General features: G+C 51.6%; 1 protein-coding gene across 1 annotated transcript in view; it reads left to right on the top strand.

The window, feature by feature from the left end:
- SCAP (SREBF chaperone) overlaps nucleotides 1-14,785 on the top strand; it is a 43,221-nt gene extending 28,436 nt beyond the window's left edge. Inside the window, exons 12-23 of the mRNA XM_087712354.1 lie at nucleotides 159-377; nucleotides 1,064-1,485; nucleotides 3,087-3,281; nucleotides 3,764-3,965; nucleotides 5,614-5,729; nucleotides 5,984-6,527; nucleotides 7,071-7,156; nucleotides 8,044-8,126; nucleotides 10,895-11,061; nucleotides 11,875-11,955; nucleotides 12,894-13,100; nucleotides 13,719-14,785. Of these exons, the coding sequence (XP_087568480.1) occupies nucleotides 159-377; nucleotides 1,064-1,485; nucleotides 3,087-3,281; nucleotides 3,764-3,965; nucleotides 5,614-5,729; nucleotides 5,984-6,527; nucleotides 7,071-7,156; nucleotides 8,044-8,126; nucleotides 10,895-11,061; nucleotides 11,875-11,955; nucleotides 12,894-13,100; nucleotides 13,719-13,964 (2,568 nt within the window). The 3' untranslated portion in view covers nucleotides 13,965-14,785. The remainder of the gene's footprint in view (nucleotides 1-158; nucleotides 378-1,063; nucleotides 1,486-3,086; nucleotides 3,282-3,763; nucleotides 3,966-5,613; nucleotides 5,730-5,983; nucleotides 6,528-7,070; nucleotides 7,157-8,043; nucleotides 8,127-10,894; nucleotides 11,062-11,874; nucleotides 11,956-12,893; nucleotides 13,101-13,718) is intronic.
- The last annotated feature ends 5,441 nt before the right edge of the window (nucleotides 14,786-20,226 follow it).

Raw genomic sequence — 20,226 nt, forward strand, 5'->3', positions numbered from 1 at the left:
AGTCATTCCACGATTCTGTAAGTGCCTCCTGTTTTGAGTTGCGGGCTGGACTGGATGACCTCCAAGGGTCCCTTCCAACCGGTGTAGCTCCTCCCCCTGAGGAGAGACACTTCCGAATTCTGACCTGCCGGTGGGTTTCCATTCTGTCCCTTTGTCAGCTGGCCGATCTCAACAAGCGTCCCCCCGCCGAAGCCTGCCTCCCGCCCCCCAAGCCCAACTCCCGCTGCCCGCGTTACGAGCGCCAGCCAGCCATGCGCCCGGCTACTATGCACACCATCAACCTCCAGACCTCCTCCCTCCGCAACCTCCGTCTCCCTAAGCGGCTGAGGGTGGTGTATTTCTTCGCCCGGACACGACTGGCCCAAAGGATCATCATGGTAAGACTTGGGGCTACGGCGGTGCACACACAAGGATGGTGTGTGTGTGTGTCTGTGTGTGCGTGTGTGTGTGTGTCCAGGTTCCAGAGAGACTTCTGCACGAGGGGTTGGTGGTTCAGCAATTGGGTTTCGGTGTCAAAGCCGCGAAAACGTGATCGGACGGTGCAGAAATGGAAGGAGATGGGGAGACAGGCTGGGGTACGGATACTCCTCGACGTAACGGCGGATCGCTTTGCCGCCGGTCGAGAGGTTAACGAGGGAGATCCCCTGGGGTGCAGGTAGATTTGGACTTTGGACCGTTCGTTTGACGGAGAGGTTGGAGTGCCTGGTGTCTGAAACGGGTCTCTAGTGTCTGCTCTCGGGCAGAGGGTTGGACTAGATGACCTCTGAGGTGCCTTCCAACTCTCTTCTTCTCTAAGGGTCCCTGGCTTAAAGCAGGGAGTTGGACTCGACCTCCAGGGTCCTTTCCATCTCTGCCATTGTATGTCTCCGTAAGGGTCTCCTGCTCGTTCAGGGGGTTGGACTAGATGACCTCCAAGGTCCCTGGTGCAGTCCCGTCCCCGAGGAAAGAGGCTTTAAGATGTGCTTGCTGGGGAATTCTGGGAGTTGAAGTCCACCCCTCTTAAAGCCAGCGAGGGGGCCGAATGTCACGTTAAGGGGTCGCTGTAAACTTGTCTTCCCTACAGACCGGGACGGTGGTCTGGATTGGCATCTTGGTTTATACCGATCCGGCGGGTGTCCGCCTCTACCTGGCTTCCCACGTCACGGAGCAGAGCCCCCTGGGCGAAGCAGGGCTGCCGGTTCTGCCCGTCCCCGGGGAGGTCCTTCCCACAAGGGATGCCCAGTTGTCCCTCTCGGTCTTCTCGGCCGATCCCGTGCAGCCCCCGCCACCACAGCTCTCGGAGAACCAGACGGGGGAGTCCTCGCGCCACCAAGAGGCGGAGCGCCACGCCGAGGAGCCGCTGAACGCCAGGAGCAAGGGGCACGCGGAGGTGGGCTCCAAGGCCGAAGTGACTTGGGGCTCAGAGGATGAAGAACTTTGGAGGAAGCTCTCCTTCCGCCACTGGCCCTCGCTCTTCAGCTACTACAACATCACCCTGGCCAAACGGTGGGTCGTGGGGCCCTCGGCACTCTCTGGGCCGGGCGGTTTCCCCACGTGTGTTTTGTGACGCAAAGAGGTGAACCCATCAGTGCCAGGAGGAAGGAAGGAGGGAGAGGAGGAGGAGGAGGAGGAGGAGGAGGAGGAGGAGAACTGTGGGGTCCTTGATGTTTTCTTGGCTTGATGCTTTTCTTGCAGACATTTCATAGCCCAACTAAGCAGCATCATCATTGCTAGAAGGGAGTAGTAGTGGAGAGGAGGAGGAGGAGGAAGAGGAGGAGGAATGATGAATGAGGAATACCGTGGGATACTTGGTGCTCTTTGAGCTTTTTTTAGCAGATGTTTCATGACCCAACTAGGGAACTTCAGTACTAGGAGGAAGGAGGAGGAGGAGGAAGAGGAAAGAAGGAAGGTTGGAATAGGAGGAGGAAGAGGAAAGAAGAGAGGGAGGGAGGAAGGAGGAGGAGGAGGAAGAGGAAAGAAAGCCGGGAGGAAGAGGAGGAGGAAGAGGAAAGAAGAGAGGGAGGGAGGGAGGAAGAGGAGGAGGAAGAGGAAAGAAGGAAAGAAGGGAGGGAGGGAAGAGGAAGAGGAAATAAGGGAGGGAGGAAGAGGAGGAGAAAGAGGAAAGAAGGGAGGGAGGAAGAGGAGGAAGAGGAAAGAAGGGTGGAAGGGAGGAAGAGGAGGAGGAAGAGGAAAGAAGGGAGGGAGGAAGAGGAGGAGGAAGAGGAAAGAAAGCCAGAATGGAGGAAGAGGAAAGAAGGAAAGAAGGGAGGGAGGGAAGAGGAAGAGGAAAGAAGGGAGGGAGGAAGAGGAGGAGAAAGAGGAAAGAAGGGAGGGAGGAAGAGGAAAGAAGGGAGGGAGGAAAGGAGGAAGGAGGAGGAGGAAGAAAGAAGGGGAAGGAGGGAGGGAGGAAGAGGAGGAGGAGAACTGTGGGGGTCCTTGTTGCTCTTAGAGCTCGGTTGTTCTCTTGCAGACATTTCATGACCCAACTAGGTAACATCATCTATCGTAGAAGGTAGTAGGATTTGTGCAGGAGCAAGGAGGAGGAGGAGGAGGAGGAACAGGAAAAGTATTGTGGGGACCATAGTGCTATCTGAGCTTAGTTGTTGTCTTGTAGACGTTTCATTACCCAGCTAGGGAACGTTATCATTGTTAGAAGGCGTGGGATTTGCTCTATGTTTATATAGTAATTGCTGGTGGGAAATGTTCTTGTTGGTCCCTTCATTAGTTGTTAATCTGTGGTTGTCAATTTCTGGCAAACTGAATCATCAACTGAGAATTGTGGGAATTGAAGTCCGTACTTCTCAAAATCCCCACGGCGGACCAACCCTGCTCTAAATGTCGGGAAGTGGGAACAACCCACGCAGGCCCCAAGCCGCCAAAAGGGCTTTTCAAGCAATTAATGTCACTTTTTCAGTCTCACCAAGAATTCCCAGGTCTTGGAGGTGTTACGTTCTGAATCCTGGACCGGGGCTGTTTAGTGGCTCTTTTGGACGGGCGAAGAGCTGCGATTGAAGACAGCCATCTTTGGGGCGTTGAGTTTCCCGCGATCTGCCTCCGGGAATCCTCTTGGATGCCTCCTTCTCCAATCAGTTCTTCTCTTTCTCCAGGTACATTAGCATCCTTCCGGTCATCCCTGTCACCCTCTACCTGGACCCCCAAGAGGCCTTGGAGGCCCGTCATCCCCACGAAGCCAACCGGTACCAGTCCTCCTTCTCGTTGGGCGTCGTGAAAGAAGAGCAGGCGGACCGGCTGTCAGAAGAGAAGCCCAAAGGACACAGCCCGCGAGACGTCACCCTCTATAAGTGAGTCCTGGGACGGTCAGCGATGGGGCAGTGTCCCGGTTAGTCCAGGATGACCCCAATTGTGGTGTCTCCAGCTCCCACCAAACGCGGCCTACGGGGTCCCAAACGCTCCCCCTTGGTTGGAATCTGGCCGCCATCACAACAGGTCCCTTGTTCTTCCGGCGTCCCCTGGATATAGGAGATGGGGATCGCGGGAGCCCCGGGGCACCCCCGGGACATTGCGAGCCGTTTGGCGAGCGTCCGGATTTTGATCACGTATAACCGTAGGGATGTTGCGAACAGGCGTATAAGTGTGAAAAGCAGATGTAAGTTGCTTTTTTCACTGCTGTTGTAACTAAATGAACTGTTGTAAGTCGAGGACTACCTGTATCTGGGCTACCTTCTCCTCACCTGAAATGTCTTTTGGTTCCTACTGCGATCTTTGGAATATGGAGAAGATGTAGGCTTCAGGTCCCCCATGTCTTCTCCTCCTCTCCTTCCAGGGTGGCTGCCCTTGGTCTGGCGTCCGGCATCCTTTTGGTCCTCCTCCTCTTTTGTCTCTACAAAGTCTTGTGCCCCAAGAATTACGGACAAAACGGGCTTTCCCACAGTCGGCGGCGAAGAGGGGACCTCCCTTGCGACGACTACGGATACTCACCTCCCGAGACGGAGATCATCCCCCTGGTCCTCCGAGGCCACCTCATGGTGAGAGTTGGGATGGGCATACGGAGGTAATAGCGCTAAGCCAAAGGGGTGTCTTGACTCCGAACGGTTGAGGTCTTGGCCCCCCATGCCCAGGACGTCTCTGTCCCATTGTGGCGTCTCCTAACTTTCTTTGGAGCTTCTCAATCATCCAGGTCATGGTTGTCCCATGGTTGTCTTTTTCAAGAGCCAACTTAAACTTCCTTGGATTTTTTTTCTTGAAGAGGTTTCGCTTCTCATCCAGAGGAGATTCCTCCATTCTGGCTAACAGTTCAGTTCTTCACTCAGAACTGAAGATGAGAAAAGCACCTTTGAAAAAGCACCCTTGGGATATGCCTTGAAGGTTCTTCAGTGGGTCTGTCAAGCTTGAAGACTGGGGGGCAGGACTGGGGGGGGGGGGTTGGCAGGGTGGAGAGTGAAAAGAGGAAAAAGGAGGAAAAGAGAAACAACTTCGGGAGATGTCAGATGTGAGAAGCCAGAGGTGGAGTAATAGTAGTAGTAGTGATTTTATTACGGTCACAGACCATAGGTTACAAATAAGAAGCATAAATCAAATCATAAAATAAATAAAAGAACATAAAATATGAATAAAATAAAATAAAATAATAAATTTGAATAAAGTAGAAGAATAAAATAATAAAATTAAAACAAAATAGAAGAATAAAATATAATTAAAATAGAATAGAATAATATATAATATAAAATAAGTTGAATAAAGCAAAAATAAAACAATAAAATTAAAACAAAGTCTAAAATAGAATAAAACAATGAAAATGTAAAATAAAATCGAATAAATTTGAATAAAATAGAAGAATAATATAATGAAAATAAATTAGAATAAAATAATAAAGTGAATATTAAAATATAAATAGAATAGAATAAAGTAATATAATGAAAATAAAATGGAATAATATAAAATGTAAAATAAACTGAATAATAAAACAAAACTAAAACAGAATACAATAATATAAAATACAAAACAGAATAAAATAATACAATATAATTGGAGTATTGAGCCAAGAGCCAAGGTGGCGCAGTGGTTAAATGCAGCACTGCAGGCTACTGCTAGATCAGCAGGTCAGCGGTTCAAATCTCACCGGCTCAGGGTTGACTCAGCCTTCCATCCTTCCGAGGTGGGTAAAATGAGGACCCAGATTGTTGGGGGCAATATGCTGACTCTCTGTAAACCGCTTAGAGAGGCCTGAAAGGCCTATGAAGCGGTATATAAGTCTACTGCTATTGGAGTAGAATACAATAAAACGATATAAAATAAAATAGAATAGCAAAATAAAAATTAAATAGATGACTACATTAATATAAAATACAAAACGGGACAAAAATAAAATAGTAAAATGAATAGAAAAATAACGAACTAAAATAAAAAGAATAAAATCAAAAGGAAAGCTTACCACAGTTCTTTTAGCGACTGTTTGAATGTAAATATAACACTGAAGAATGAGACTTGCCACTCTTTTTCATGTGTGAGTTCCTGGTTGAGTTCCTGTCCTCAGCTCCGGCTCCTGCTGAGGACATGAAGGGAGCCCTGTACTTGGGGTCCCGCTGGCAACGGTGATGTCCCGGGAAAAGGCTTCCCAGCCGGGAGTTCCTCGCCTGCAAACACCTCTTGCTGATTTCTTGACCTGTTTTGCAGGACATCGAATGCTTGGCTAGCGATGGGATGCTGCTGGTCAGTTGTTGCCTGGTGGGCCAGATCCGGGTGTGGGATGCACAGACGGGTGACTGCCTTACGGTCATTCCTAAGCAAGGGTGAGTCCCGCTAAAGCGGCTGCTGATCTCAGGTTCCCAGGACTCGGACTAGATGACCTCTGAGGTCCCTTCCAGCTCTGTTATTCTATGATACTGTGAAGGGTTCGTGCTTGAACAGCGAGCTGGGCTAGATGACCTCCAAGGTCCCCTCTGTTATTCTATGATCCTGGAAGGGTCTGCTGCTGGAGCAGGGGGGGTTGGGCTAGATGCCCTCTGAAGCCCCCTTCCCACTCTGTTACTCTGCTTCTTTTAAGCCTGCCCCGGGACAACAATAGCGGCAGCCTCCTTGAGTCCCAGGACTGCTGGGATTACAGCCCAGACGGCCGCAGCGGCGGGCCAGAAGACCCTTGGGATGGAAGCCCCCCCTTCCGCCGGACCCGAAGCCCCCAGCCGCCTCTCCTCTTCAGCAACCAACCCGACCTCTCTTCTCTGATCGATACCAATTTTTCGGAGCACACCAAGAGTGGGAGCCCGGGGCCCCGTCTGCGCACCCTCAGCGGGCGCCCGGATGGCTATGACTTCGGCAGCCTGGTGGGGAGGGTCTGCGAGGAGGGACCCCCGAACTGTACGACTGTCGCTAAGAAGGGCGGCTCCCAGAGCAAGGGAGCGTGGCCCCAAATTGGCGAGGATCCCGAATGCATCTCGCAACGGAGCAGCTTGGGGGGCGATGAGACTTCCGGGGTCCCAGGGAAGACCAGCCCCCTAATTCCCTGGCAGGGAGACTTGGACAGTTCGGTCTGGAGTCTGGAACTTCAAGGGAATCTCATTCTGGCCGGCCGGAGCAATGGGAGGCTGGAGGTAAGGGGAGTCCTCGCTTTACGAAGGTTCATTTAGTGACTGACACGAAACGGCCTTGAATAACTTAGGGCTGTTTTTCCACCTTAGCCTCTCTGATCAAAATTGGCCAGCGACTCACGTTTATGACGGTCATAATGTCCTTGGGTCCCACGATTTGCAAGCCCAGATTCAGTTAACAACCAGCTTTAATAACTTAACAAACACAATGATTCACTTAACAACGGTGAGAAGCAAAGTCATAAAATAGCCAATCCTTCCGCTTTTAGACAGAGGAATTTTGGGCTTGGTTGCAGTCGTAACTCGAGGACTCGCTGTAGGATGGTCCTTGACTTACAACAGTCTGCTTAGTGACCAATAAGGCCGTAAAACGAGCCATAATGCCCTTGACAACCGTTGGGAGTCTGGCCTGAGGGGTTGGAAGTGATGAAAAGGGACCCCCAAGAATTATAACTGTCTAGCCCCTCCTCCTCCCCCCCCAAAAAATATTTGGGGGTAATGAGTCCCCCCCGTGGCCCCCGTGGCTCCCCTTCGTCTCTTCCACAGGTCTGGGATGCCATTGAGGGGACCCTTCAGTGCAGCAGTGAAGACGGGACATCGGGCATCACGTCCCTGGTCTTCTTGAGTGACAGGTGAGGGTTTGGGGGATCCGGGAGGGGGAGGGGGAGCAGTTTCAGACATACGGAGAACGTGGTTAGCTCAGGGAGGGTCACAGGTTGTGTCTGTGTGAGGTAGAGTCCCACCTTGCAGACTTTTGGTGACCCAAGACCACCAGGGCTCTAGAAGGGAAGGCGGTTGGCTGACTGTTTATATAACCTCCCTCCTGTCCAGCACTGATGATGTTCCCTAGTTGGGTCATGAAATGTCCCACCAAGCTCAGGGAGCCCTCAGTCCTTCCTCCTCCCCTTCCTCCTCCTCTTCTTCTCTTCCTCCTTCTCTTCGTCTTCTCCTTCTCCTCCAACTGCCCCTCCTTCTCTTCTTCCTCTTCCTCCTTCTTCCTCGTGTTCTCTTCCTTCTCTTATCTTCCTCCTCTTCTTCCTCCCCCTTTCCTTCCTTTTCTTTTCCTCCTCCTCTTCCTCTTCCCCCGCCCCTCCCCCTCCTCCTTCTTCTTCACCCTACTCTTCTTTGTCATGTTCTCTTCCTCCACTTCCTCCTTCGCCTCCTCCTTTCCTTCCTCTTCTCTTCTTCCCCCTTCCCTTCTCTTGCTCTTGCTCTTCCTCCTCCTTCTCCTACTCCCCCTCCTTCTCTTCTTCCTCTTCATCCTTCTGTGTTCCTTCTCTTCCTCCTCCCTTTATCTTCCTCATCTTCCTACTCTTCTTCCTCATCTTCCTCTTCCTCCTCCTCCTCCCCCTTGTGTTCTCCTCCTCCCCCTTGTCTTCTCCTTCTTCTTCCTCCTCCTCCCCAAACTCCACTGCTTCCTACCATCGATGATTATTTTTTTAATGTAAATTTAAATGGCATTTTAATGTTCTGTGCAACTGAGGCCTTTTGTGTTTCTTGGTGTCTCCCCTTGGAGCAGGATCGTAGCTGCCAGGCTGAACGGATCCCTCGATTTTTATTCCCTGAGGAACACGCTGTGCATGCCCCACTCTCCCTTCCAGGGTAAGCCCACTCCTCTTAAAGCAGGCCGGCTGGGGAGCCGTTTATCCCTCGACTCTCCTCTGGTCCTAAATGCTCGTCAGTCTTAAATCGAGATTTGTTGTGTTACATTCATCGGAGTGCTCTTGTCATGGTCGGACCACTTCCTACTGAGGCTTGACTTTCGGAGACCAATTCCCCGCTGTAGGGAGGAGGAACCGATTAGGTGGTTCCACCCCAGGCGTCTTATGGATCTTCAAGGTTTCCAGAAGGCACTTGGCGTTATGCCTGATACTCTCGACCGCAGTCCGGTGGAGACCTTAGTTGCTACTTGGAACTCGGTAGCGTCTGAGGCTCTCCACCAGATTGCGCCTTTACGGCCGATCCGCAGCAGTGGATCCAGGAGGGCCCCTTGGTTCACCGAGGACCTCCGGGAGATGAAGCGCCAAAAGAGACGCCTAGAGCGCCGCTGGAGGGCCAGTAAATCCGAGTCAGACCGAGCACTTTTGGAAACCTGCATCGGAGCATATCTATCGGCAATACGGACAGCTAAGAACCATCACATTGCCGCTCTGATAGCGTCCGCTGAGTCACGCCCTGCCGCCTTGTTTAGGGTGACCCGCTCCCTCCTAAATGCGAGGGTTGCGGATAACCCTTTACAAGGTAGAGCAGAGGAATATGTCCAGTTCCTCGCGGACAAAGTTGCTCGGCTTTGGATGGACCTGGACTCCAATTGCGCAGAGCCAGCCGGGGTAACAGGGGAAGGTCTTGAACGACATCTCTGGACTGACTTTCAACCTGTTGCTCCTGATGAAGTGGACAAGGCCATCGGAGCGGTGAGTACTGCCACTTGTGTACTGGACCCGTGTCCCTCCTGGCTGGTCGCGAACAGCAAGGAGGTGACGCGGAGCTGGATCCAGGTGATGATAAGTGCTTCTCTTCAGGAGGGCTTCTTCCCACCGGCACTGAAGATAGTGGTGGTGAGACCCCTCCTGAAGAAGCCATCGTTGGACCCAGCTAGTTTGAACAACTACCGTCCAGTCTCCAACCTTCCCTTCATTGGGAAGGTTGTTGAGAAAGTGGTAGCCTCTCAACTCCGATGGTCCTTGGAGGAAGCCGATTATCTGGACGCCTTTCAGTCGGGATTCAGGCCTGGCTACAGCACGGAAACCGCTTTGGTCGCACTGACCGATGATCTCTGGAGAGCCAGGGATGGAGGTCATTCCTCCATCCTAGTGCTCCTTGACCTCTCAGCGGCCTTCGATACCATTGGCCATGGTATCCTTCTGCGACGGTTACGAGAGGTGGGAGTGGGCGGCACCGTCCTTCGGTGGTTCTCCTCCTACCTCTCGGACAGGTCGCAGTCGGTGTTAGTTGGGGGAGAGAGGTCGACCCCTAGGCCCCTGAAATATGGGGTTCCTCAGGGTTCGGTCCTGTCCCCCCTTCTGTTCAATATCTACATGAAGCCACTGGGTGAGATCATTCGACAGCACGGGATAAAATACCATCAGTATGCGGACGACACTCAGTTGTATCTCAGTTGTATCAGTGAAGCGGTTGAGGTGATGTGCCAGTGCCTGGAGACTGTCAGGGTGTGGATGGGAGTTAACAAGCTTGTACTCAATCCAGACGAGACCGAGTGGCTGTTGTGTTTCCCTCCCAAGAATTTGGCCAGTATTCCATCGCTCAGGCTGGGGGTGTGTGAAAATTTACGCCCCTCAGACAGGGCGCGCAACTTGGGAGTCCTCCTGGACCCACAGCTGACCTTAGAACATCACCTGTCGGCTGTGACCAGGGGGGGGGCATTTGCCCAGGTTCGCCTGGTGCACCAGTTGCGCCCCTACCTGAACCGGGAGGCACTCGCAACAGTCACTCACGCCCTCGTGACCTCAAGACTGGACTACTGCAATGCGCTCTACATGGGGCAGCCTTTGAAGAGTATTCAACTCATCCAGAATGCAGCCGCGCGAGCGATTGTGGGTGTACCTTGGTACACCTACGTTACACCTGTCCTCCGCGAGCTGCACTGGCTACCGATCGGTCTCCGGATACGCTTCAAAGTGCTAGTCGTCACTTATAAAGCCCTTCATGGTATTGGACCTGGGTACTTGAGAGACCGCCTGCTGCCAATTACCTCCCATAGACCCGTTAGATCGCACAGGGTCGGCCTCCTCCGGGTTCCGTCTACCAGCCAATGCCATCTGGCTACCACCCGGGGGAGGGCCATCTCTGTAGCAGCTCCGGCCCTTTGGAATGAACTCCCCGCAGAGATTCAGACCCTCACCTCTCTCCAGGCCTTCCAAAAAGCCGTTAAAACCTGGCTGTGCCGGCAGGCCTGGGGTTGATGAGTTCCCCTCCCCTCTCGACTTGTATGGCTGTATGACTTTTGTGTATTTTAATTATGTGTATTGTGTCTGTGTCCCCTTTTCCCCTTTGGAGTTGTTCGCCGCCCTGAGTCCCTCCCGGAGAAGGGCGGCATACAAATAAACTAAACCTGAAACCTTTGCAAAATGTATTACAGATGTGTCTTAACATCCCAGAGCTGAGCAAAATTAGTGCATTCCCAGGTGTCCTTGCACACTGAAAGAGAACCTGTTCACTCTTTCTTTTTTCTTCCTTCCTTTTCTCTCACCCTTCCCCCCTCTGCCTTATCTTTTTTCTCTTTTTCTCTCTCTCTCTCGTTTTCTGTTTCTATCCTTTTTTTTAAATCCTTTCCTTCACATTTTTTTCCTACTTTTCTCTCTTTCTCTCTCTGCCTCCTTCCTTCCCTCTCTTTCTTTCTCTCTTTCAAGCCATCCCAGGCCGCAACAGCCTCTCGTCCCCGCCGGTATACAGCTCCAGCGACCTCCTCACTTGCCAGCTGACCCACACCGTAACCTGCGCTCACCAAAAACCCATTACTGCCCTGAAGGCTGCGGCTGGCCGGTTGGTGACCGGCAGCCAGGATCACACGCTCCGAGTAAGGAAGGTTTGGGGCAGATATTGAGACAGGAACCCATACGGCCAGGTCAGGGGTGGGTTTCTTGCCCCGTTCCAACCGGTTCGGTTGGAACGGGGCCGGCGGTGTCCCCATGCATGCGCGCGTTGCACGCATGCGTACTAGCGTCTGTGCGACGCTCCAGCTGCTCCTGGACGATCACGCAGGCGCTGTATGCGTCCTGCGCATGCGTGAAAGCGCAGAACTCATCAAAACCGGGTAAGGACCGCGGGCGGGCGGGCGCACCCTTCGCCGTTCCCGGAAGTAAGTTACTTCCGGGTTCGGCGACCAACCGGTTCGCAGGGACCGCCGCGAACCGGTTGAAACCCATCCCTGGGCCAGGTCCTCCTGGGGGTCTTGGGCTGTCAACCCAGGCCTGGTAGAAGCAGCAGAGGTAGTAGCTTCACCAGACCTTCTCAAGAACCCGAGAAACTTTGTGGGCTGGTGGACACCATATTTGGGTGGCACTCATAGTTCTTGGAGGAGTGGTGCGGTGGCCTAATGGTGGACAATCAGGAAGCCGTGAGTTCAATCCTCGGTAGGTGCAGATATTTTTCTCTCTGGGCACGAGAATTTATCTGCAGCAAAAACTTCTCATTGGTGACAGGAAGGGCAGTAAACACTCAGCTGCTTTCCCTTGTCCCAACTCAACCCAAGGGATTACGGGGTTATTTAACAGCGGAAAACAACAACCATTAGCTCTTGGAGGCATCTTCTAGTCTTGCGCTATCAGCCCTTCTTGAAGCAGGGAGGGAGCGATGGGTCCTTTGCTCAACGCCATTCTTTTCCACACAGGTGTATCGCTTAGAAGACTCCTGTTGTCTCTTCACCCTACAAGGCCATTCAGGTGCCATCACCGCCGTCTACATAGACCAGGTAGGAATGATGGAGAAACAGAGGGGGTGGGGTGGAGGGACCCCACCAGTAGAAGGATTGGTCTAAGGGAATTGAGGGGCACTGCGCGAGGGGGTGGGACTAGATGACCTCAGAGGTCCCTTCCAGTTCTACACCGATTAAATCAGGGGGCATCATCAGAGAGACTGGTTCATCTTGGCTCTCAACACCTTCGTGTCCCAACATTGGAGGTTTTCAAGAAGAGACTGGACAGCCATTTCTGTGAAAGGAGGTTGGACTAGATGACCTCCGAGGCCGCTTCTATCATGATTCTGTAATGGTCCCTCCGTTCCTCTCATCTTCCTCCCTCTCCCCTCATTACTTCCATTTTTCCTCCTCCCTCCCTCCGTCTACCACCTGTCAGCGTTCCAGACAGCTTCCAAAATTAAACCAGAGTCCAAGGCAAAGGATTCCTCAAAAGTTCCAATTTATGAAGAGAGCCACGTTGGCACATCTGGGAAAACCCAAATCTGAAAGCTTCTTAGTTTTCCCCACCCAAGTTAAAGTTCAAGATCTTTCCCCCACACCCACAAGTCCATCACATGGTCCATTCTCCCATTGCCACACTGGCAGCTTCCACCCATCCAGTTCTGGTCAGGTGCAGAGGTGCAGAGACAAAGGATGACCTTGGCTTTCTAGAAAGAATGTTGTTATGGCTACATTCCCCCTCCCAATTCCCCACTATGGAAACAGCATAGTAGAATAGAAGTGTGGCAGGCCAAATATCCAAAAGGAACACGAGTGCAGACCTGACACCACCCTTCCTTCCTTCCTTCCTTCTTTCCTTCCTTCCTTCCTTCCTTCCTTCCTTCCTTCCTTCCTTCCTTCCTTCCTTCCTTCCTTCCTTCCTCCCCTCCCCTCCCCTCCCCTCCCCGGGCTGAGGCTGCAAAGAGGGCTGATCCTCTTTGTTCCCCCTCCAGACCATGGTGCTGGCGAGTGGGGGCCAGGACGGCGCCATCTGCCTCTGGGACGTGCTGACGGGCAGCCGAGTGAGCCACATCTGCGCGCACCGGGGCGATGTCACGTCCCTGACCTGCACCACCTCCTGTGTCATCAGCAGCGGCCTGGATGACGTCATCAGCATCTGGGACCGGGCATCGGGGATCAAGCATTATTCCATTCAGCAGGTGGGTTTCTGCGGATCCCCTGTGCTGCTTCCCTACCCGAGTGGTGTAGATCAGGGGTGTCAAACTCAACTTCATTGAGGGCCGCGTCAGGGGTTGTGTTTGACCTTTGGTGGGGGGAGGGGAGGGCGTGATGAAGCTGGGTGTGGCCAGCTCAACATCACTCATCCCTCCAGCCTCACATACGACACCACCGATGCCCCCGACATGAGTGACGTTGAGCTGGCCATTCCACGGCCCAGCGGTTTAGATGAGGGGTATCAAATTCAAGGCCCGCAGGCAAGATCCTGCCACGGGGTGCTTAGATTTCACCCATGGGGACGCCCAACAACCAGCAACGGACACAGCCCACAGTGCCTCTTCCCGCGGAAACGGAGCTAGGGAGGGTCACACGCAGCCCTCCCGAGGTCCGCTTTTGCTTCCAGAGGCACTGTAGCCAAGTTGTTCACTGTTTCCCGAGCGGCCCCGTGAGCCAGGCCTAAGTACCTTTGGGGTAGACCCTTTGAACGTGGGAAGTGCAAACCTTGTTGGTTTGGCATTGCCTGCTGCTATCAAAGGCCTTTCAAGTCTGCCGAGTCCCACCTCTGATCTCCTCTCCCCCCCCCTTTGCCCTCTACACAGGACATGGGCTGTGGGGCCAGCCTGGGCGTGATCTCAGATAATCTGCTGGTCACTGGCGGTCAGGGCTGCGTCTCTTTCTGGGACATCGGCTACGGAGACCTGCTGCAGACTGTATACCTGGGCAAGAGCAACGAATCGCAGCCGGCCCGGCAGATCCTGGTGCTGGAGAACGCGGCCATCGTCTGCAACTTCGGCAGCGAACTCAACCTGGTTTATGTACCGTCGGTGATTGAGAAGCGAGACTGAAAGGGGAGGGAGAGCAGATGAGGAGAACCCAGAAACCCCTACCCGTCCCATCCCTTTCAACCGCTTCGGGAAGCCCGGTGGCGGAGGGAGGATGATTGGCAGGCTTTCCTGTCCAGTAGAAGAATGGGAAGGAGGCCAGTGTTGAATCTTCCAGTTGTCTGGGTTTGTGGGCAAGGTGCGGCAAGAGGCCGGGGCCGCCATTCTGGAAGGGCTGCGGCGGGTGGACCACTGGGGAACAATTGGAAAGCCAGACAGGGCAGTTTTCCACAATCCTGCGGCAGCGGTGTTTCCTTCGTGGTCAATTTGGGGCGGGTGCTGAATCTGGCCACGCAGGAGTCCTCAAAACGAATCAGCTGGGAGCCAGGAACGGGAGGACTTCCCCAGTGCCCTCTTAGCGCCCGCCCCCCCCCGCCCTTCGTCTCCCGAGCCACTTCATTGGGAGTGCTTGGAAGTCTTCAGAAAGAGGTTACGAAACAAGCCGGATCAATTCAACCCCCTCGAAGGCCTCGGCAAGTGAGCTGCAGCAGGCGTGAAAAAGTGGGTGCCGTTACTCCTTCTCGTATTTATTTCTGCTGTACATAGTTATTTATTCCAGCACGTGAGGGGGAAGGGAAGGGGAAGAGATGCTGCCCGCCGTAAGCCGAGATACGGAAACCGGCTCACTGGGTGCTGCGAACCGAGGTTAAGGACTAGGGACGGGATGCCTCCAACTACCCCCTTGCTTTGGCATTGAACCTGCCCAGCGTGGACTTCAGGGCGGCTTCGCAGGCTGTGAGCATTGCTGTGCCCTGCATCCCACTCCAGTAAAGATGGAGAGAGTCCCAACCGGTGTTAGTGGGGGGGCAGAGATCGTCCCTGAGGCCCCTAACATGTGGAGTACCTCAGGGTTCGGTCCTATCCCCCCTACTATTTAACATATACATGAAACCGCTGGGCGAGATCATTCGGAGGCACGGGATAAAATACCATCAATATGCGGACGATACACAATTGTATCTGTCCGCCCCGTGCCAACTCAATGAAGCGGTGGACGTGATGAACCGGGGTCTGGAGGCCGTTAAGGACTGGATGAGTGCTAACAAACTGGTGCTCAACCCGGATAAGACCGAGTGGCTGTTGTGTTTCCCCCCCAATAATTTGGCTAATACACCAACGCTTAGGCTGGGGGGTCAAATTTTATACCCCTCAGATAGGGTCCGCAACTTAGGAGTCCTCCTGGATCCACAGCTGACTTTTGACCACCAGCTGTCAGCTGTGACCAGGGGGGCATTTGCCCAGGTTCGCCTGGTCCGCCAGTTGCGGCCCTACCTAGATCGGGGGGCCCTCACAACAGTCACTCGAGCCCTTGTGATCTCTAGACTGGAATACTGCAATGGGCTCTACATGGGGTTGCCCCTGAAGTGCATCCGGCGACTACAGCTAGTCCAAAATGCAGCCGCGCGAGTGATAGTGGGCGCACCTCGGTTCGCCCACGTTACACCTGTCCTCCGCGAGCTGCACTGGCTGCCTGTTGGTCTCCGGGTGCGCTTCAGGATAATGATGACCATCTTTAAAGCACTCCATGGTAGTGGATCTAGGTACTTGAGAGACCGCCTTCTGCCGATTACCTCCCTAAATCGACCAATCAGATCGCACAGACTGGGCCTCCTCCGAATTCCATCTGCCAGTCAATGTCGACTGGCGACCACACGGAGGAGAGCCTTTTCTGTTGCTGCCCCGACCCTATGGAACGAGCTCCCCATGGAGATCCGCACCCTCACCACGACCCAGACCTTCCGCGCAGCCCTCAAGATCTGGCTCTCCCAGCAGGCCTGGGGATAGGCTTCCAATTACCCGCCCGAGTGTTTGATTGCTGAATGAAAGCTGTGTTTTATTATTTTTCTTTTGTTCACAAAGTGTTTGTTTTGACCTTGCACTTCCCCTCCCCTGTGGTTGTAAGCCGCCCTGAGTCCCCTCAGGGAAAAGGGCGGCATATAAATCCCAATAAACCTAAACCTAAACCTAAACCTAAACCTTGCCTTCCCAGACCACGATTCAATCGAGTCACAACGGTTTTCAGGGATCCAGTGTCGCCCTTGGACAGACACAGCGTTCCCGCAGCGAGATGAGGCAGTTTAGCATCATATAGAGCAGTGTTTCTCAACCTTGGCCACTTGAAGATGTCCGGACTTCAAGTGGCGAAGGTTGAGAAACACTAATGTAGTTTGGTGTCCTGAACACCCAGTGGTAGTACTGTAAACCTAAGTGGGTGCCACGCTGGGAGAACCAACCGGAATGGGAATTTGAGTTGGCGAAGAGAGACAAGTGTTGGGGAAGAACAGTTGGAATCCATGGTTCATTTCTTAATTTCAAGCCATTGACGTAGGAATTAGCTTATTTATAGTTTAGGGCCGCTGCTTGTAGGGAGGGGGTGTCCCCGCTCACGGGCAGCAGGAAACTTGGGGGCTCGCCTGGTGAGGCTGGCTGCCTTGCACCCAAGGCCGAATGGAGTAGGGCAGTGATGGCTGATCTTTTTGTTGTTGGGTGCCAAAAACGCGAGCGTGCGATAGCACGCACGCATGCCGGAACCTATAATGCAAAACCTCCCTTGGTCCCCCGCGGAGGCCCTCCAGGAGCAGGAAACAGATCATTTACGAACTTCTGTTAGGCCCCATTTTCGCCCTTCCCAGGCTCCGGAGGCTTTCCGGAAGGCCGAAAATCAGCTGGCCAGCACGCACACGTGTGCTGGAGCCGATGGCTCGTGTGCTGGCAGATATGGCTCCGTGTGCCACCTGTGGCACACGTGCCATAGATTCGCTATCACGGGTAGGGCTGGACCGTTCCCCGGTGTTTTTAACCATAGCCATTTCTTGACATGTGGACTTCTCACAGCTACTCAGGGTACAGGCGGTCCTCGAGTTATGGCCACAACAGCCTGCCTACGATAGCTGTAAAACGGGCCAGTTTGCTCGCGGCATCCCACAATCGTATGACCGATTTGCGACATTTTTGTCAGCGGTTGTTAAAAAACACCGCAAAATTCATGTGAACCCATTGTTCACAGCACAATTATGCCGAAAGATGGAAGTGGTTCCTATGGACAAGAGGGTCATAAATTGTGGTCAGGTGAACCACGGGGGATGGGTTCCTAGGATGCTGCAAAGATGGCCGGGGGCCCAAGTGTGGTCACGTGACCACAGTGGGGTTGCTGACCATCAGAAATTCAAATCCAGCTTGCAAGTCCCCGTTTTGTTTTCAAGTCGTTTTTAAATTTTTTATGGTTGCTAAGTAAATTTTATTCTGAATGAAGGCCGTGCATCTCAAAGTGGGGAAGGCCAAGGAAGGCAGTGCAAAGCGAGACAGACCGAGCCCCTCTTCCCTGCCCTCCCACATCCCCCCCCCTCCTGGATTGGGGTCCAGTGCCCATACGATGCCTCCAGTGGCCTTAGCTCTGCTGTACCCTTTCGACTGTACGGTGGATGCTTTTATACGCGATTGTGTTTTGTAATGTGTAAAGGCACATTAAAGAGAACTAACTTCATGCCTCCTGTGGTTTTTTTTGGGGGGGGGGGAGACTGAAAACTCGTTTTTCTGCCCTAGAGCAGGGGCCCCGCAACCCCCAGCTCACTCCTGGGCCCTGAGCTGTTCAGAACCAGGCCGCCGAAGTGGACAAGCTTGTCCGAGCAGCAGCGAGCACATCCATACATACGTGCTCCATTCACACAAGCACACGTGTGCCCACTGCTTGCGTGGGGTTACACTGGCTTGCCCCCCACGTGGAAACATCCCCTCTTCTCTCCCTGCTGATCCACAAGGCCGGAAAGATTGGAGAAGTAGAGAGTGGAGGAAGAAACTACCAGCATCCTCCCTTTTTCTTTTCTCTCAAACAAAGTTGTTTATTTTTTGTTACATATTTAAAATTCTTTTGCAAACAGAATGTTGTCCGTTTCCCCCCCCTTTAACATTTTCACATATACATAATTCGTTTTGCATTATATTTCCATTTCCCATTTTAGCCATATTATCTTCCCATATTTTCCAACTTTTATTTTTTATATATATATACACATAAAAAGCATGTCATTTTTATCCCTTTAGAAATAAACCAAATTTATCATTTCATTTCCATCTGTTTTCTATAAGTAACATATCTTCAAGTTGTTTTTTTTTATATAATCAACATTTTACTTATTTGCACAATTAACAATATTAATATAGTTCACTTACATCTTAATTAGCTACATACCATTACTATGATTAACATTTCATTTTATTTTACTGATCCCGTTCCTCGTTTCTCCCCCCGCCCTTTTCCCTATGTATTCTTTCTTTTCGTCTGGTTCTTTTCTCTCACTTTTCGATATATTTTTGGGATAACCCTCCCGAGGCTTTTTCTTCTTTGCTTCCCACTATTTCTCTTTTATTTTTGGCTAATTTCTTTTTTGGATACCATCTCCCCCTTTTCCCCCCTCTATCCTCTTTCTATGCCTCTGTAAATCTCAATCGCATTGTCTAATTGGTTTTAATTTTTATTTCTTTTTCTACAGAGTTAACTTCTTGTTTCTCATTTGTGTTCCTTGCAAAGTTCCTCTATCTCCTGTTCTTTATATTTCAACAATTTTTCTGGCCCCTTTAATGTTGCTCACGCATCTTTTAGCATTTCAACAAGTTCCTCAAACATCCCACCCTCCATGCTCAAATTTAACACACTTTTAATGTCTTTATAATTTTACCAGTTAAGTCTTTCTTGTTTCCACCTTATATCAGGTCCCAGAGTAGTCCAGTCCACTTCAAAAGTTTTTCGTTTTCTTCCTCCACCATAAACAAATCAAAGTCAGACAAAAGACAGGGACCGCACCCTCCTTCAACGTTCTCAGTATCTCTCGTCTGTGGTCAGGTTTTTACTGCAAGGGTTTATTTCAAAATGTTATTGTACTTCTCTGGTAGGTGGGTTTTAGAATCCTTCTATGCAACCGAACCACGTCAGAAAAATTACCACAAACCCAAACCAAAAGCTCTAAATCCATGCACAAATTTTCCAAGTTTTTTCCTTTTTTTTTGTTTTTGTTTTCAGTTCTTCCAATTCTAATTTTATTAATCAAAATCCTCTTGGGCTTGGTATTTAACCACTGATGGTTCCCTCTGCCCCCTTTTTTCCCTCCCTCCATCTTCCGAATGACGCTGAGCCGCTATTTTAAGCTCCACAAAAAAATTAAGCTCCAAAGTGAAAATCTTTTACCCTTGCTTCGGCCACTCTTTCTCTGGTCCCAGCACTCCATCCGTAACACCACTCCTGCCCAAACCTATTCCGGTTGCCCCAGCTTCAGAGCATCATTTGAAGATGGCTGATGGCTGACACTCCCACCGTCGATCTTTGAAGACCTTGTTTCCGACTTATTGAGGAGCTTGCCTTGTTCCTCGCAGTTGTCCGAAACTCCTCTTCTTGTACCCCAACCCTTCAGGATGGTTCTGGTCCGAGATCTCGACAGCGGCTTGCCGGCTGGGTTTTTGCATAGCTGCGCGGAGCTCGCTATTTCCCCAGCTGTTCTCGCCATGACGCTTCCAGGTTCTGAAACTACCGTAATGTCTTTAAAATTCTTTTCATGCAGCTTTGCTACCGGCAACGTGGAAATGGGTGCAAGAAAAATGTGGCTTGCTTAGGAAGGCAGAATTCTAACTGCAAAGGGTCGCTGAAGGATTAATTTTTCAAATAAGTGTAATTCCCTTTTTAAAAAACAGAAATGTGATACCTCGGTACTCGTGCTTAATTGGTTCTGGGAGGTGCGACGAGCACTAAAAAGAGTAGCAAACAAACCATGTGATTTACTGTGACCTTTCGTTTCAGTAGGAAAGGACTTCCTATCAGTCCCTTTTCTTATGTCGGCAATCTTCTGAGCATGGCCGACTTCCTTTCGCCCCTCTGTGGTTGTCTTCTACTTTCTTTTTGCACTGTGTTGAGTACCAGACAAAGGTGAGCACCAGGGCATTTTTGTGTCAAAATGTGTTGACTACCAAATTCAAAAAGTTTTGAAGCAGTCGAATACCGAGGTGTCACCGTACGTTTTGAGTGACAGATTTATGCCCCAAAATAGCATCTAGTGCCTAGCCAGGTCCCCCTAGGCTCCCCCAAATTCCAGTCAGCTGTGGAAGATGAATGGCCAATACATAGGATAATAACATCAATATTTATAGGAGTCTAGTGGGCAATTGCAAAATACCTGGAGAACGACTCAAATGGATAGATGGATGACAGGATAGATAGATATAATCTATAGATAATAGA

The sequence above is a fragment of the Thamnophis sirtalis genome, unplaced genomic scaffold (genome assembly GCF_051295495.1).
Source record: "Thamnophis sirtalis isolate CommonGarterSnake01/CBP01778 unplaced genomic scaffold, rThaSir2_p1.2 scaffold_4, whole genome shotgun sequence".
NCBI lineage: Eukaryota > Metazoa > Chordata > Lepidosauria > Squamata > Natricidae > Thamnophis > Thamnophis sirtalis.